This window comes from Panulirus ornatus, chromosome 8, assembly GCF_036320965.1.
Source record: "Panulirus ornatus isolate Po-2019 chromosome 8, ASM3632096v1, whole genome shotgun sequence".
In the NCBI taxonomy this organism is placed as follows: domain Eukaryota; kingdom Metazoa; phylum Arthropoda; class Malacostraca; order Decapoda; family Palinuridae; genus Panulirus; species Panulirus ornatus.
In genome coordinates, this window is record NC_092231.1 from 10249359 (window position 1) to 10265160 (window position 15802).

A 15802-nucleotide genomic window follows, 5' to 3' on the forward strand; every position below is an offset into this window, starting at 1 on the left:
TAGACAGTTTTTGGAAGAATGCAGGTAAATCTTCAGCACCACTGATTAATATGGTTTAGTGTATTTTAATCACAATGCTCACCTTTATCGCTGCATCTCATTCTATTGTGAATTTTTTTATTTATCTTTATATGTACCTTATCATAAGCAAATGTTGAAAATATTGAATTTAAAAGAATGTGATGTAGGAAAATTTGAAGTTTTATCAAAATCTGTGGCAAATATTTATTACTTTGGTGTATTTGAAACATGACTATGACATAAAAATCCTCACTGAGAGATATTCCCTTCTTCCTTTTTGGTACTGAGGTAACACTGCATGTATGTTGGACACAGTCAGGACGTTCCAAACACTATTGAATATGTTAGGGTAATTCTGTATATATATTACCTATCACACTGAGTTTTAATTGTAGGGCTAGGAAAGGATGGCAGTATCTCCTTTGCACTGGCATGTAAAGAATTGCTCTGTAATTTTGTAATGTTAAGAAGATTAAGAGAATGCCACATCACTTTGTAGAACAGTAAAAAGAGGATGCCTTATCACTATGTTGAACAGAGAAAAAAGAAAATCCTAAAATGAAAAATGATATATGATATCTTTTACAGGTAAAGCTGCTGCCCAGATCTACAGACCTCCACCAGCACGTAGCACAAAAGAAGATGTCAGTTCCCTTCAGCAGCAACAGCAACAGCAGCTGCCTCAACAGCAGCACCAGCAATATCCTTATCATCAACAGCAGTCACACTTGCAAAAACAGTATCCACAGCATTATAATTCTTATAGGCAAGATTATCATAGAAATCAGTACCAGCAAGAAAATCACTATCAACAGCAAACAAATCATCATCCATACCAGTTACACTCCAACAGACAAAGAACAGACAGTGAAAGTAGTAATATTACTACTGTCAGTGATTATCAGGGGAAAGGAAGGGGTCGACGGCCTGATAAGGTATTATATGTTCCCCGTGGGAGACGAAATGTCCCTGCAGACACAAGTTCAGCACGGGCAACACCTACACCTATGCAGGAGTATGAACAGCTCCCAAGACCTCCTTCTCCTGCATATTCAATAAGTTCAATTGCATCAGAATTCAGCGGGAGAAACCGATACAACAAGCAGGGAAGCCGTCAAGGCAGTCAAATATCAATATATGATGGTGAGGGAGACACAGTAAAAGGAAAGCCCCCTCTATCTAAGGGAGATTTCAGTAGAGAATCAACACCAGGGCATGGAAGACATAAAGGTGGAGGAGGAAGGTTTAATGCCCAGACACTTCAGTTGATAGAGCGCTGCTTGAATCAGGATTCAGAAGCTAAGCACAAAGAGCATTCCCATTGGGAAAATGATTCCATTAACAATTCTCCTTCTCCAAAGAATAATAGATTAGTTGGAATTAGTGGTGGAAGGATTCAAAAGAGCCCCACTCCAACTCGAGAAATTCACAGTGTGCACAGTAAGGAGAATGTAATTCATCCTGTTGAGTCTAGTCAGCGGTCAAGAAAATCTAGGAGAAATCGAAGGAGACATTCCCGTAGTAGAGAGCCTAGTGCAGACCAGTATAATGATAAAAGTAAAAATATGGGTACCAAAGATTTTCCATGTCATACTTCAAACAACAGGGATCAGTATAATGATGGCCTTGGAGACAGAGGTTTTGGCAGCTGTGAGAGAGTTTTTTACAATAGCAACTATAACACAATTCATGAACGTTATGATAGGGGTTATGATAACTACGATCGGTACAGTAGTATAAATAATAGTCGCACCAGTAGTCGTAATTCTAGCCATGAACGTATACCCCAGCAGAGCCCCAGTCATAGCTGGAGAGGTGGTTCATTTCCAGCTAGTCCCTCCAAAAGTACTGTCATGTATTATCATACAAGAAACTCACCTGGTAAACCACCCTCAGGAAGACTTGGGTCTTTACCTAATGTTGCTTTAGACCTTGGAGAAGGTATGAGAAGAGTAACAAACCAAGTTCATGAGGAACCTGAGAAATGCCATACATTACCTGCCAAACATCATAAATGGCTTTCTGGTGATGGATCTCGTTCAAACACTGTGATGAATTCAAACTCTGAAGAACGCAGAAGTTGTTTTACTTTATCAGATAAGTTAGTTCATAGTTCATATAAAGAAACTGATCAAAATGTCTGTGATGTGATGAACCAAAAGGTATCTGATAACAGGAGTCAAAAGCAATATGACAGTTGTAGTAAGGATAATCAAAAGAATAGTGATATGTCATGCAATTCTGTTCTGAGTACAGGCTTGACCAATATTGCACCTAGATTAGAAGATACATCAAAAAATGTAGAAAGTAATTCACAACAAAGTTTGACCAATGTTTCTCTTAAAAACTCACATAATTCAGATCAGTCAATCATATCCTCAGAATACCCTGAAAAAGATATTAAAAGTGACCAGAATTATTTTATCATGGATGGACTACAGAGTGATTCCCAGTGTGATGCCTCTGATCTCACAACAAGTGGAGTAATTTCTGAAGAGGAAATATGCGATGCTGGAAATGAAGCACCTGTAACAGACTCTTTAGAAGATTTGGGGGAGGAGATTGCATCATCTGTCAGTGGTGTAGAGGAGTGTCAAAGTGAACTTAAAGATGGAGGTGCTGAAGAAAAAGAAGAAAAGAAGAATCCAAAGAAGTTTGCCTTTAACTGGGCAGATGAGGTTGAAGATTCATGGGACAACCTATATGATGAAACCGGTGAATGCCTTGATCCTGATATCAAGCGTCAGCTCAGTGATTCCATTGGGAAAGTCAAGTTAGAGAAACCAGTGTGTGATTATTATGCTTTTGAACCAAAAGAACCTCAGATGAATGAGGAGGAGTACGCTCATGTTATTGAAATATACGACTTCCCTGTTTCTTTCAAGACTCAAGATTTGATGATGGTCTTCAATGCCTTTCAAAACACAGGATTTGACATCAAATGGGTTGATGATACTCATGCTCTTGGAATATTTTCCACAGGTCTTATAGGTGAGTATCCACTGAATGTATTACCTCTCCATCTGTTTGTATGTTTGTTTCTGTGTATTTGTCTCTGTGTTTGTTATTTGTATTTCTATCTTTCTCGTTCTTTCTCTCTCAGTCTATATGTCAATGTTTGCTTATCATTTATATATCTGTGTATGCTTCCATTTGTATATCTGCGTAGCTACCACAGCATGCTGATATCATTCGTTTGTTATCCATATGCATGGGTTGCATCATATTCATACTGCCTCTAATGTTACCTCTACACATCCTTTACCCTTTTTCATCATGTTAAAGGGAAATATGAAGTTCCATGCTAATTAAGCTCTTCACACTTTGTCACTGTTCACAAAGCAGATATATGTGGTTGGGTCTAGTGCATATAGCATCGTAGGTCACTCATTCACATCTTTAGCCCATGTCCTATGTATTAAAGTGAAAAATGAACTTCCACACATCTATGAGCTAACTTTTTTCACTTTGCATACAAGTTGTAAGAAAATGTTTCTTACAGTAAAGGTACAGTAGCACTGTTTAGGTAATAAGTCAATTGGCTGAAGTTGTACTTACAAAAAGTACATTGATGAGTATTTCTGAGCCTGACAGTAAGCCAAAGCTGCAACAGACACTCCATATCCAGGCTGCATAGGATGATATATCATAAAGAGAAATAATTTGCTTAATTAGGTATATTGGACATATTTTCTGCAAGAATAGGGACTCTAGTAATTGGCAGTTTACAGCATAAATACATAGCCATCTTATAATATTAGACTGGCCAACGATGGTATTAGCTTAAATTTTGCTCTGTATGGCTTGTAGTATGGTAGAATTATTAATGAATTGAGACTGGAAACTTGAGGAATATCTCATGCAGATTATGAGAAAAGGGTAAGTACTTGTTTTGATCAGCCACTACAAGAGTGTATATTAGATGTTGTCACCCCTACATATATGAATTTTATTCCCTATTTGCACAGATATGGAGAGGGAGCTCTACACTTGTAAAGTCCCTTAATTAGATATGAAGTGTCCATAGTATTGTGTATATGGGTAATTACCTAATTTGTATTGCACAGGAGGGAGGGAAGTTTTACATTCATGGAGCCTGATCTTATGAATGTTCTCTACTATCATGTAGAATTTTTTAAACATGTATGCTGGTTGCATTTACTATTTCCTCATTCAGTTTATTACATTCATGCACCACTCTTTTACCATGAAAATATTTCATTACTTTTTTTATGTTATTTTCTTTAATTTCATCTTATCTCCTCTGGTTTTTCTAACCCTACATCTTTAAAAGATGTCTTGACTCTCTTCATCATCAATGTTGATTAAAAATGTAATGGTTATGATCAGGTCACCCCTCAGTCTTCCATGATGGAGAAGTTTAAGGTCTGAAACCTTTCAACTCAGCTCTCTCAATTCTGGTGTCATCTTTGTTGCTCTTCCCTGGACTTTTTCTGTCAACTCTTTGTGCATGGCCAGTTACAGTAACCAAACTTGAATTGCGTATTGTAGCTGTGGTCCTATTGAGAACATGAACAGCATGTTAAATATTTTCTTATCCATGAACATTTTTATAGTTGAGATGGAACTGGAAGTTGAGGCCCTAATCAGGGCCATCTCATTAACACTATATATATTTATTTATATTATTTTGCTTTGTCGCTGTCTCCCGCGTTTGCGAGATAGTGCAAGGAAACAGACGAAAAAAATGGCCCAACCCACCCCGATACACATGTGTATACATACACATCCACACACGCAAATATACATACCTATACATCTCATTGTACACAAATATATACACACACAGACACATACATATATACCCATGCACACAATTCACACTGTCTGCCTTTATTCATTTCCATCGCCACCTCGCCACACATGGAATACCATCCCCCTCCCCCCTCATGTGTGCGAGGTAGCGCTAGGAAAAGACAACAAGGGCCCCATTCGTTCACACTAAGTCTCTAGCTGTCATGCAATAATGTCCAAAACCACAGCTCCCTTTCCACATCCAGGCCCCACACAACTTTCCATATATATATATATATATATATATATATATATATATATATATGGAAGGTATTAAGAATATATGGTGTGGGAGGCAAGTTGTTAGAAGCAGTGAAAAGTTTTTATCGAGGATGTAAGGCATGTGTACGTGTAGGAAGAGAGGAAAGTGATTGGTTCTCAGTGAATGTAGGTTTGCGGCAGGGGTGTGTGATGTTTCCATGGTTGTTTAATTTGTTTATGGATGGGGTTGTTAGGGAGGTGAATGCAAGAGTTTTGGAAAGAGGGGCAAGTATGAAGTCTGTTGGGGATGAGAGAGCTTGGGAAGTGAGTCAGTTGTTGTTCGCTGATGATACAGCGCTGGTGGCTGATTCATGTGAGAAACTGCAGAAGCTGGTGACTGAGTTTGGTAAAGTGTGTGGAAGAAGAAAGTTAAGAGTAAATGTGAATAAGAGCAAGGTTATTAGGTACAGTAGGGTTGAGGGTCAAGTCAATTGGGAGGTGAGTTTGAATGGAGAAAAACTGGAGGAAGTGAAGTGTTTTAGATATCTGGGAGTGGATCTGGCAGCGGATGGAACCATGGAAGCGGAAGTGGATCATAGGGTGGGGGAGGGGGCGAAAATTCTGGGAGCCTTGAAGAATGTGTGGAAGTCGAGAACATTATCTCGGAAAGCAAAAATGGGTATGTTTGAAGGAATAGTGGTTCCAACAATGTTGTATGGTTGCGAGGCGTGGACTATGGATAGAGTTGTGCGCAGGAGGGTGGATGTGCTGGAAATGAGATGTTTGAGGACAATGTGTGGTGTGAGGTGGTTTGATCGAGTAAGTAACGTAAGGGTAAGAGAGATGTGTGGAAATAAAAAGAGCGTGGTTGAGAGAGCAGAAGAGGGTGTTTTGAAATGGTTTGGTCACATGGAGAGAATGAGTGAGGAAAGATTGACCAAGAGGATATATATGTGTCGGAGGTGGAGGGAACGAGGAGAAGAGGGAGACCAAATTGGAGGTGGAAAGATGGAGTGAAAAAGATTTTGTGTGATCGGGGCCTGAACATGCAGGAGGGTGAAAGGAGGGCAAAGAACAGAGTGAATTGGAGCGATGTGGTACACCCTCTTCTGCTCTCTCAACCACGCTCTTTTTATTTCCACACATCTCTCTTACCCTTACGTTACTCTCTCGATCAAACCACCTCACACCACACATTGTCCTCAAACATCTCATTTCCAGCACATCCATCCTCCTGCGCACAACTCTATCCATAGCCCACGTCTCGCAACCATACAACATTGTTGGAACCACTATTCCTTCAAACATACCCATTTTTGCTTTCCGAGATAATGTTCTCGACTTCCACACATTCTTCAAGGCCCCCAGAATTTTCGCCCCCTCCCCCACCCTATGATCCACTTCCGCTTCCATGGTTCCATCCGCTGCCAGATCCACTCCCAGATATCTAAAACACTTCACTTCCTCCAGTTTTTCTCCATTCAAACTCACCTCCCAATTGACTTGACCCTCAACCCTACTGTACCTAATAACCTTGCTCTTATTCACATTTACTCTTAACTTTCTTCTTCCACACACTTTACCAAACTCAGTCACCAGCTTCTGCAGTTTCACACATGAATCAGCCACCAGCGCTGTGTCATCAGCGAACAACAACTGACTCACTTCCCAAGCTCTCTCATCCCCAACAGACTTCATACTTGCCCCTCTTTCCAAAACTCTTGCATTTACCTCCCTAACAACCCCATCCATAAACAAATTAAACAACCATGGAGACATCACACACCCCTGCCGCAAACCTACATTCACTGAGAACCAATCACTTTCCTCTCTTCCTACATGTACACATGCCTTACATCCTCGATAAAAACTTTTCACTGCTTCTAACAACAAAGCAAAAAAAAAAATATTTATATATATATTATTATTATTATCAATATCATTATTATTATTTTGCTTTGTCGCTGTCTCCCGCATTTGCAAGGTAGCGCAAAGAAACAGATGAAAGAAATGGCCCAACCCACCCCCATACACAATGTATATACATACACGTCCACACACGCAAATATACATACCTATACATCTCAATGTACACATATATATACACACACAGACATACCCATGCACACAATTCACAATGTCTGCCTTTATTCATTTCCATCGCCACCTCGCCACACATGGAATACCATCCCCCTCCCCCCTCATGTGTGCAAGGTAGCACTAGGAAAAGACAACAAAGGCCCCATTCGTTCACACTCAGTCTCTAGCTGTCATGCAATAATGCCCGAAACCACAGCTCCCTTTCCACATCCATGCCCCACACAACTTTCCATGGTTTACCCCAGACGCTTCACATGCCCTGATTCAATCCACTGACAGCACGTCAACCCCGGTATACCACATCGATCCATTTCACTCTATTCCTTGTCCTCCTTTCACCCTCCTGCATGTTCAGGCCCCGATCACACAAAATCTTTTTCACTCCATCTTTCAACCTCCAATTTGGTCTCCCCCTTCTCCTCGTTCCCTCCACCTCCGACACACATATCCTCTTGGTCAGTCTTTCTTCACTCATTCTCTCCATGTGCCCAAACCATTTCAAAACACCCTCTTCTGCTCTCTCAACCATGCTCTTTTTATTTCCACACCTCTCTCTTACCCTTACATTACTTACTCGATCAAACCACCTCACACCACACATTGTCCTCAAACATCTCATTTCCAGCACATCCACCCTCCTGCGCACAACTCTATCCATAGCCCACTCCTCGCAATCATACAACATTGTTGGAACCACTATTCCTTCAAACATACCCATTTTTGCTTTCCGAGATAATGTTCTCGACTTCCACACATTCTTCAAGGCTCCCAGGATTTTCGCCCCCTCCCCCACCCTATGATTCACTTCCGCTTCTATGGTTCCATACGCTGCCAGATCCACTCCCAGATATCTTAAACACTTTTCTTCCTCCAGTTTTTCTCCATTCAAACTTACCTCCCAATTGACTTGACCCTGAACCCTATTATTATTAGGAAGTGAGTCAGTTGTTGTTCGCTGATGATACAGCGCTGGTGGCTGATTCATGTGAGAAACTGCAGAAGCTGGTGACTGAGTTTGGTAAAGTGTGTGGAAGAAGAAAGTTAAGAGTAAATGTGAATAAGAGCAAGGTTATTAGGTACAGTAGGGTTGAGGGTCAAGTCAATTGGGAGGTGAGTTTGAATGGAGAAAAACTGGAGGAAGTAAAGTGTTTTAGATATCTGGGAGTGGATCTGGCAGCGGATGGAACCATGGAAGCGGAAGTGGATCATAGGGTGGGGGAGGGGGCGAAAATTCTGGGGGCCTTGAAGAATGTGTGGAAGTCGAGAACATTATCTCGGAAAGCAAAAATGGGTATGTTTGAAGGAATAGTGGTTCCAACAATGTTGTATGGTTGCGAGGCGTGGGCTATGGATAGAGTTGTGCGCAGGAGGATGGATGTGATGGAAATGAGATGTTTGAGGACAATGTGTGGTGTGAGGTGGTTTGATCGAGTGAGTAACGTAAGGGTAAGAGAGATGTGTGGAAATAAAAAAGGAGCGTGGTTGAGAGAGCAGAAGAGGGTGTTTTGAAGTGGTTTGGGCACATGGAGAGAATGAGTGAGGAAAGATTGACCAAGAGGATATATGTGTCGGAGGTGGAGGGAACGAGGAGAAGAGGGAGACCAAATTGGAGGTGGAAAGATGGAGTGAAAAAGATTTTGTGTGATCGGGGCCTGAACATGCAGGAGGGTGAAAGGAGGGCAAGGAATAGAGTGAATTGGAGCGATGTGGTATACCGGGGTTGACGTGCTGTCAGTGGATTGAATCAAGGCATGTGAAGCGTCTGGGGTAAACTAAGGAAAGCTGTGTAGGTATGTATATTTGCGTGTGTGGACGTATGTATATACATGTGTATGGGGGGGGTTGGGCCATTTCTTTCGTCTGTTTCCTTGCGCTACCTCGCAAACGCGGGAGACATCGACAAAGTATAAAAAAAAAAAAAAAAAATATTATTATTATTAATTTTTTTTTTTTTTTTTTTTTTTTTTTTTTTTTTTTATACTTTGTCGCTGTCTCCCGCGTTTGCGAGGTAGCGCAAGGAAACAGACGAAAGAAATGGCCCAACCCCCCCCATACACATGTACATACACACGTCCACACACACAAATATACATACCTACACAGCTTTCCATGGTTTACCCCGGACGCTTCACATGCCTTGATTCAATCCACTGACAGCACGTCAACCCCTGTATACCACATCGCTCCAATTCACTCTATTCCTTGCCCTCCTTTCACCCTCCTGCATGTTCAGGCCCCGATCACACAAAATCTCTTTCACTCCATCCTTCCACCTCCAATTTGGTCTCCCTCTTCCCCTCGTTCCCTCCACCTCCGACACATATATCCTCTTGGTCAATCTTTCCTCACTCATTCTCTCCATGTGCCCAAACCATTTTAAAACACCCTCTTCTGCTCTCTCAACCACGCTCTTTTTATTTCCACACATCTCTCTTACCCTTACGTTACTTACTCGATCAAACCACCTCACACCACACATTGTCCTCAAACATCTCATTTCCAGCACATCCATCCTCCTGCGCACAACTCTATCCATAGCCCACGCCTCGCAACCATACAACATTGTTGGAACTACTATTCCTTCAAACATACCCATTTTTGCTTTCCGGGATAATGTTCTCGACTTCCACACATTTTTCAAGGCTCCCAAAATTTTCGCCCCCTCCCCCACCCTATGATCCACTTCCGCTTCCATGGTTCCATCCGCTGACAGATCCACTCCAAGATATCTAAAACACTTCACTTCCTCCAGTTTTTCACCATTCAAACTCACCCCCCAATTGACTTGACCCTCAACCCTACTGTACCTAATAACCTTGCTCTTATCCATATATATATATATATATATATATATATATATATATATATATATATATATAAATATATATATATATATATATATATACACACACAGACATATACATATATACCCATGTATATCATTCATACTGTCTGCCTTTATTCATTCCCATCGCCACCCCGCCACACATGAAAGAACAACTCCCTTCCCCTCATGTGTGTGAGGTAGCGCTAGGAAAAAACAAAGGCCACATTCATTCACACTCAGTCTCTAGCTATCATGTAATAATGCACCGAAAGCACAGCTCCCTTTCCACATCCAGGCCCCACAGAACTTTCCATGGTTTACTCCAGACGCTTCACACGCCCTGGTTCAATCCATTGATAGCACGTCGACCCCGGTATACCACATCGTTCCAATTCAATCTGTTCCTTGCACGCCTTTCACCCTCCTGCATGTTCAGGCCCCGATCACTCAAAATCTTTTTCACTCCATCTTTCCACCTCCAATTTGGTCTCCCACTTCTCCTCGTTCCCTCCACCTCTGACACATATATCCTCTTGGTCAATCTTTCCTCACTCATTCTCTCCATGTGACCAAACCATTTCAAAACACCCTCTTCTGCTCTCTCAACCACATTCTTTTTATCACCACACATCTCTCTTACCCTATTATTACTTACTCGATCAAACCACCTCACACCACATATTGTCCTCATCCACCCTCCTCTGCACAACTCTATCTATATTCCACGCCTCTCAGCCATATAACATTGTTGGAACCACTATTCCTTCAAACATACCCATTTTTGCTTTCCGAGATAATGTTCTCGACTTCCACACATTCTTCAACGCTCCCAGAACTTTTGCCCCCTCCCTATGATTCACTTCTGCTTCCATGGTTCCATCCACTGCCAAATCCACTCCCAGATATCTAAAACACTTCACTTCCTCCAGTTTTTCTCCATTCAAACTTACCTCCCAATTGACTTGTCCCTCAACCCTACTGTACCTAATAACCTTGCTCTTATTCACATTTACTCTCAGCTTTCTTCTTCCACACACTTTACCAAACTCAGTCACCAGCTTCTGCAGTTTCTCACACGAAACAGCCACCAGCGCTGTATCATCAGCGAACAACAACTGACACTTCCCAAGCTCTCTCATCCACAACAGACTGCATACTTGTCCCTTTTTCCAAAACTCTTGCATTCACCTCCCGAACAACCCCATCCATGAACAACTTAAACAACCATGGAGACATCACACACCCCTGCCGCAAACCAACATTCACTGAGAACCAGTCACTTTCCTCTCTTCCTACATGTACACATGCCTTACATCCACGATAGAAACTTTTCACTGCTTCTAACAACTTGCCCCCCCCTCACCATATATTCTTAATACCTTCCACATAGCATCTCTATCAACTCTTATCATATACCTCCTCCAGATCCATAAATGCTACATACAAATCCATTTGCTTTTCTAAGTATTTCTCACGTACATTCTTCAAAGCAAACACCTGATCCACACATCCTCTACCACTTCTGAAACCACACTGCTCTTCCTCAATCTGATGCTCTGTGCATGCCTTCACCCTCTCAACCAATACCCTCGCATATAATTTCTCAGGAATACTCAACAAACTTATACCTCTGTAATTTGAGCACTTACTTTTATCTCCTTTGCCTTTTTGCAAGCATTCCTCCAATCCTCAGGCACCTCACCATATATATACCAGGAGAGACTGAGTGCAGAATGGAAAAAGGTGAGAGCAAAGGACATAAAGGGAGTTGGGGAGGAATGTGATGTATTTAGGGAAGCAGTGATGGCTTGTGCAAAAGATGCTTGTGGCATGAGAAAGGTGGGAGGTGGGCAGATTAGAAAGGGTAGCGAGTGTTGGGATGAAGAAGTAAGATTGTTAGTGAAAGAGAAGAGAGAGGCATTTGGTAGATTTTTGCCGGGAAATAGTGCAAATGACTGGGAGATGTATAAGAGAAAGAGGCAGGAGATCAAGAGAAAGGTGCAAGAGGTGAAAAAGAGGGCAAATGAGAGTTGGGGTGAGAGGGTATCATTAAATTTTAGGGAGAATAAAAAGATGTTTTGGAAGGAAGTAAACCAAGTGCTTAAGACAAGAACAAATGGGAACATCTGTGAAGGGGGCTAATGGGGAGGTAATAACAAGTAGTGGTGATGTGAGAAGGAGACAGAGTGAGTATTTTGAAGGTTTGTTGAATGTGTTTGATGATAGAGTGGCAGATATAGGGTGTTTTGGTCAAGGTGGTGTGCGAAGTGAGAGGGTCAGGGAGAATGATTTGGTAAACAGAGAAGAGGTAGTGAAAGCTTTGCTTAAGATGAAAGCCGGCAAGGCGGCGGGTTTGGGTGGTATTGCAGTGGAATTTATTAGAAAAGGGATGACTGTGTTGACTGGTTGGTGAGGATATTCAGTGTATGTATGACTCATGGTGAAGTGCCTGAGGATTGGAGGAATGCATGGCATGCTATTGTACAAAGGCAAAGGGGATAAAGGTGAGTGTTCAAATTACAGAGGTATAAGATTGTTGAGTATTCCTGGGAAATTATATGGGAGGATATTGATTTAAAGGGTGAAGGCATGTACAGAGCATCAGACCCAGACTGTAGACGTCAACAGCTTGGGCTGTGACAAAATTCTGAAATGTGCCAAAACCAATCAAAATGTGTTGAAATAACACATTGTATGCTTTCCATGTTGCTTAAGTTTTCAAATGAGTTGTTAAAACAATGTTTGATGGAGAAAATGTAAGGATTTGTAACCCAAGGGAAAATGATTTGGCCTATGCTCTTACCAGAAACCAGATTGATCTCCCAGACACTGATACACACATCTTAAATTGCCAGTATTTGCCGGTTATTACCACAATACATCAGCTCCCAGCATACCTACCAACCTCGTCTTCCCGAAAGACAACATAGGAATATAAGGTAGCTAGCTAGATACCTTCAGCTCCTTAAAGCCAAACATTCAACCACACCTATAGATCTTCCTGTGAAACTGTACAAGGAATTTTCTTGATGAATTAGCTGCATCCCTACTGGCACAATAGTGCTTCATTCAGACACTCTGAATGTTCCACAGTTTGGAAGACACCATGTATCAATCCACTACCAGATCTGCTAGAGTCTCTTAATAAGTTATTCCCTGTTGCCATCACTCCTATCTCTAGTCTAATTTGGGAAAGTTTTGTTTGACTGGGTCTGTGCTGACTTTGCTGATTCAGTAGACCCTCAGCTCAGCACTTTGGAAACATGAAGTCTTTTTCCACCACTCTTTTGTCATCCTTCTAGACTTCACTGAGACTTTCAACTTGGTCGATCATAACATCATCATATAGAAGGCTGTTGGCCTGGGACTATGGAGATGTCCTGTCTCACGGCAGGCAGACTTCCTGACTAGATGACCATCTGCTTTCAGGGGTTACCTCCACCTTGCATTGTCCTCACTTGCATTGTCCCACAGGGCACTAAGATGGTGCCACTCTGCTTCCTCATCCTTATCGGTGACACCACCTTTGATATTACTATCAACAGCAACTCCATGACTTCACTGATTTTCAGGATGCCATCAGCAACCTTCAGGAGTAGACTACTGCCGATGATGCCACAATCAGTCATACCAAGACTGTGATGATGCTCATCAACCTGGGTGGCAGACATCCTACCCTGTGACATCACACTAGGCCTTGATGTCCTGCAGGTTGTCAAAGACTTCAAACTTCATGGTGTCATTTTCACTGACTGTTTAAACTGAAGTCATGTCACCACTATCATCAGATCTTTCTCATACCATATCTAACATCTATATCAACTGCAATCTTGAGACATTCCATCATCTGAGATCAGGAATGTCTACTACTCCCCAATCTGCTGCTCTGTGCATGTCACCACACTCTCATACAACTTAAAAGGTACCATCAACAAAATTATACCTTCAGCTGCTGTAATTCAGACAGTCACCTTTGGTCCCACTTGCATTTATACAATGGCACTAATGTATTCTGCATTCCGCTAATCCTCAGGCACCTCAAACCTTAATCCATGCATACATTAAAGATCCCAACTGAATAATCAAGAAAACAGCCACTCCCTTTTGTAAGAAATTAAATGGCAATACCATCCACTACAGCTTCTTTGCCACATTCAATTTGTGCAAGGCTTCTCCACCTCTTCTTTCTTTACTGAACCGCTTGCCACGACCCTCTCACTTTGCTTACCTCCCATCACAAGCACCCTACACCAGTCACCCTGCCATCAAACATAAGCAAAAATTCTTTAAAGTACTCACTCCATCCCCTCACCTCATCATTGAATGTTACTAATTGCATCCTTTTTCTTTTGTTCCCCATACCCATGCATGTAACACTTTCTGCTTCACTTTCTTTCACATACATCATTTCTTCAAAATACTCTTTCCAGCTTCCTTTCACTTACTCCTTTTGATTCAGCAACTCCTTATCCTTACTTATCACATTAACATTTCCACTCATACATTCACTTCTTTCTTCACTTCTTCAAAATCTTAATCTGCTCTTTCTTTGCTTTCCTCTGTCAGCTTCTTGAACATTCTGTTTACACATCTTATCTTCTTCCCTCCTTTTTGTGGAACTTCCACTGGTGCATTCCTGTTGAGCAATCTATCATATACATTTTTCTTCTCTTACACAGCATTTCTAATCTCATCTGTCCACCATGCATTTCCTGTTTTATATCTTATGACCTTGTATTCAACTACAAATTCTTTAATCTTTAACACTCTTTCTTTAAACATTTTTAACATCTCATTCAAACATGACTGCATTCCTACATTTCCTGCACATATATCTAAATTTTCCATGAGCATTTTTTTCATATATCACCTTGCACTCATTCTGATTCTTCTTCTCACTTGCCAACACTTTTACCCTTCCGTTCTTCCTTATACCATATGTCCAGTTCTCCCATATCCTCACCCCCACAAGAACTGCAAAATGGTTAGAATCTCCAAGTAATCCTCTTGCAATTCTCGCATCCAGCACAGCCTTTCTCAATCTTTCATCTACTGTTACATAATTAAACAAAACCTTTTGCTCTGCTCTTCCATCATTTCTCATCCACATATACTTGGGATCATCTTTTGGTGGAAAAAGTTTGACAAGGAATTATCTCTTCTCAGCACAAACATCCACAAAACTTCCATTCTCATTTACTTCAAGCCCTCTCCATTTACCATCTATCTTGCCAGTTTATCACACCCACTTTCACATTTGCATCACCCATTATAACCACCTTTTGTCTCTCCTTAAAACCATTCATACAGACGTTCAGAATTCTCCAGAAATGCTTCATTTCATCCTTACCTTTCACAGTTTTCATATTCACAGGCATGTATACACATACATGCTTACTTCACAAGTCCAGTCTTTCTTTTCACCCTCCCATTCTCTAGCCATTCTCTAGGTGATAGCACACTTTGCACATCCTTCAATCCTTTTTCTCAGATAATCTTCATTCATTCCCATCAATACCACTCCTCTCTCCATCTCCTCCCACAACTTGCAGTCATCATTTCCATTTTCACCTGTACACCCTGCCTAAGGATATGGGTGTCCCTAATACCCAGCGCATCCAAACTATATCTTCTGAATTTCTCCACAAGCTCCCTCCTTTCATTTTCACCAGTCATCCTATTAACATTCAAAGCCATCATCCTCAAATGCTCATCCTTTTAACTCTCCAGCATAACCAGTGGACTCCAGTGCGACTTCTTAGCATTTAGTGCTTCACCCCTTGATAGGCCACTTGCAGAGGACAACTCCAGTGCTGTGTTCCCAGAGGTAGTGGGGTT

General features: G+C 41.4%; 1 protein-coding gene across 1 annotated transcript in view; it reads left to right on the forward strand.

The window, feature by feature from the left end:
• LOC139749829 (uncharacterized) overlaps positions 1–15802 on the forward strand; it is a 57278-nt gene that overhangs the window by 26827 nt on the left and 14649 nt on the right. The window contains exon 3 of the mRNA XM_071664125.1: positions 610–3012. Coding sequence (XP_071520226.1) covers positions 610–3012 — 2403 coding nt within the window. The remainder of the gene's footprint in view (positions 1–609; positions 3013–15802) is intronic.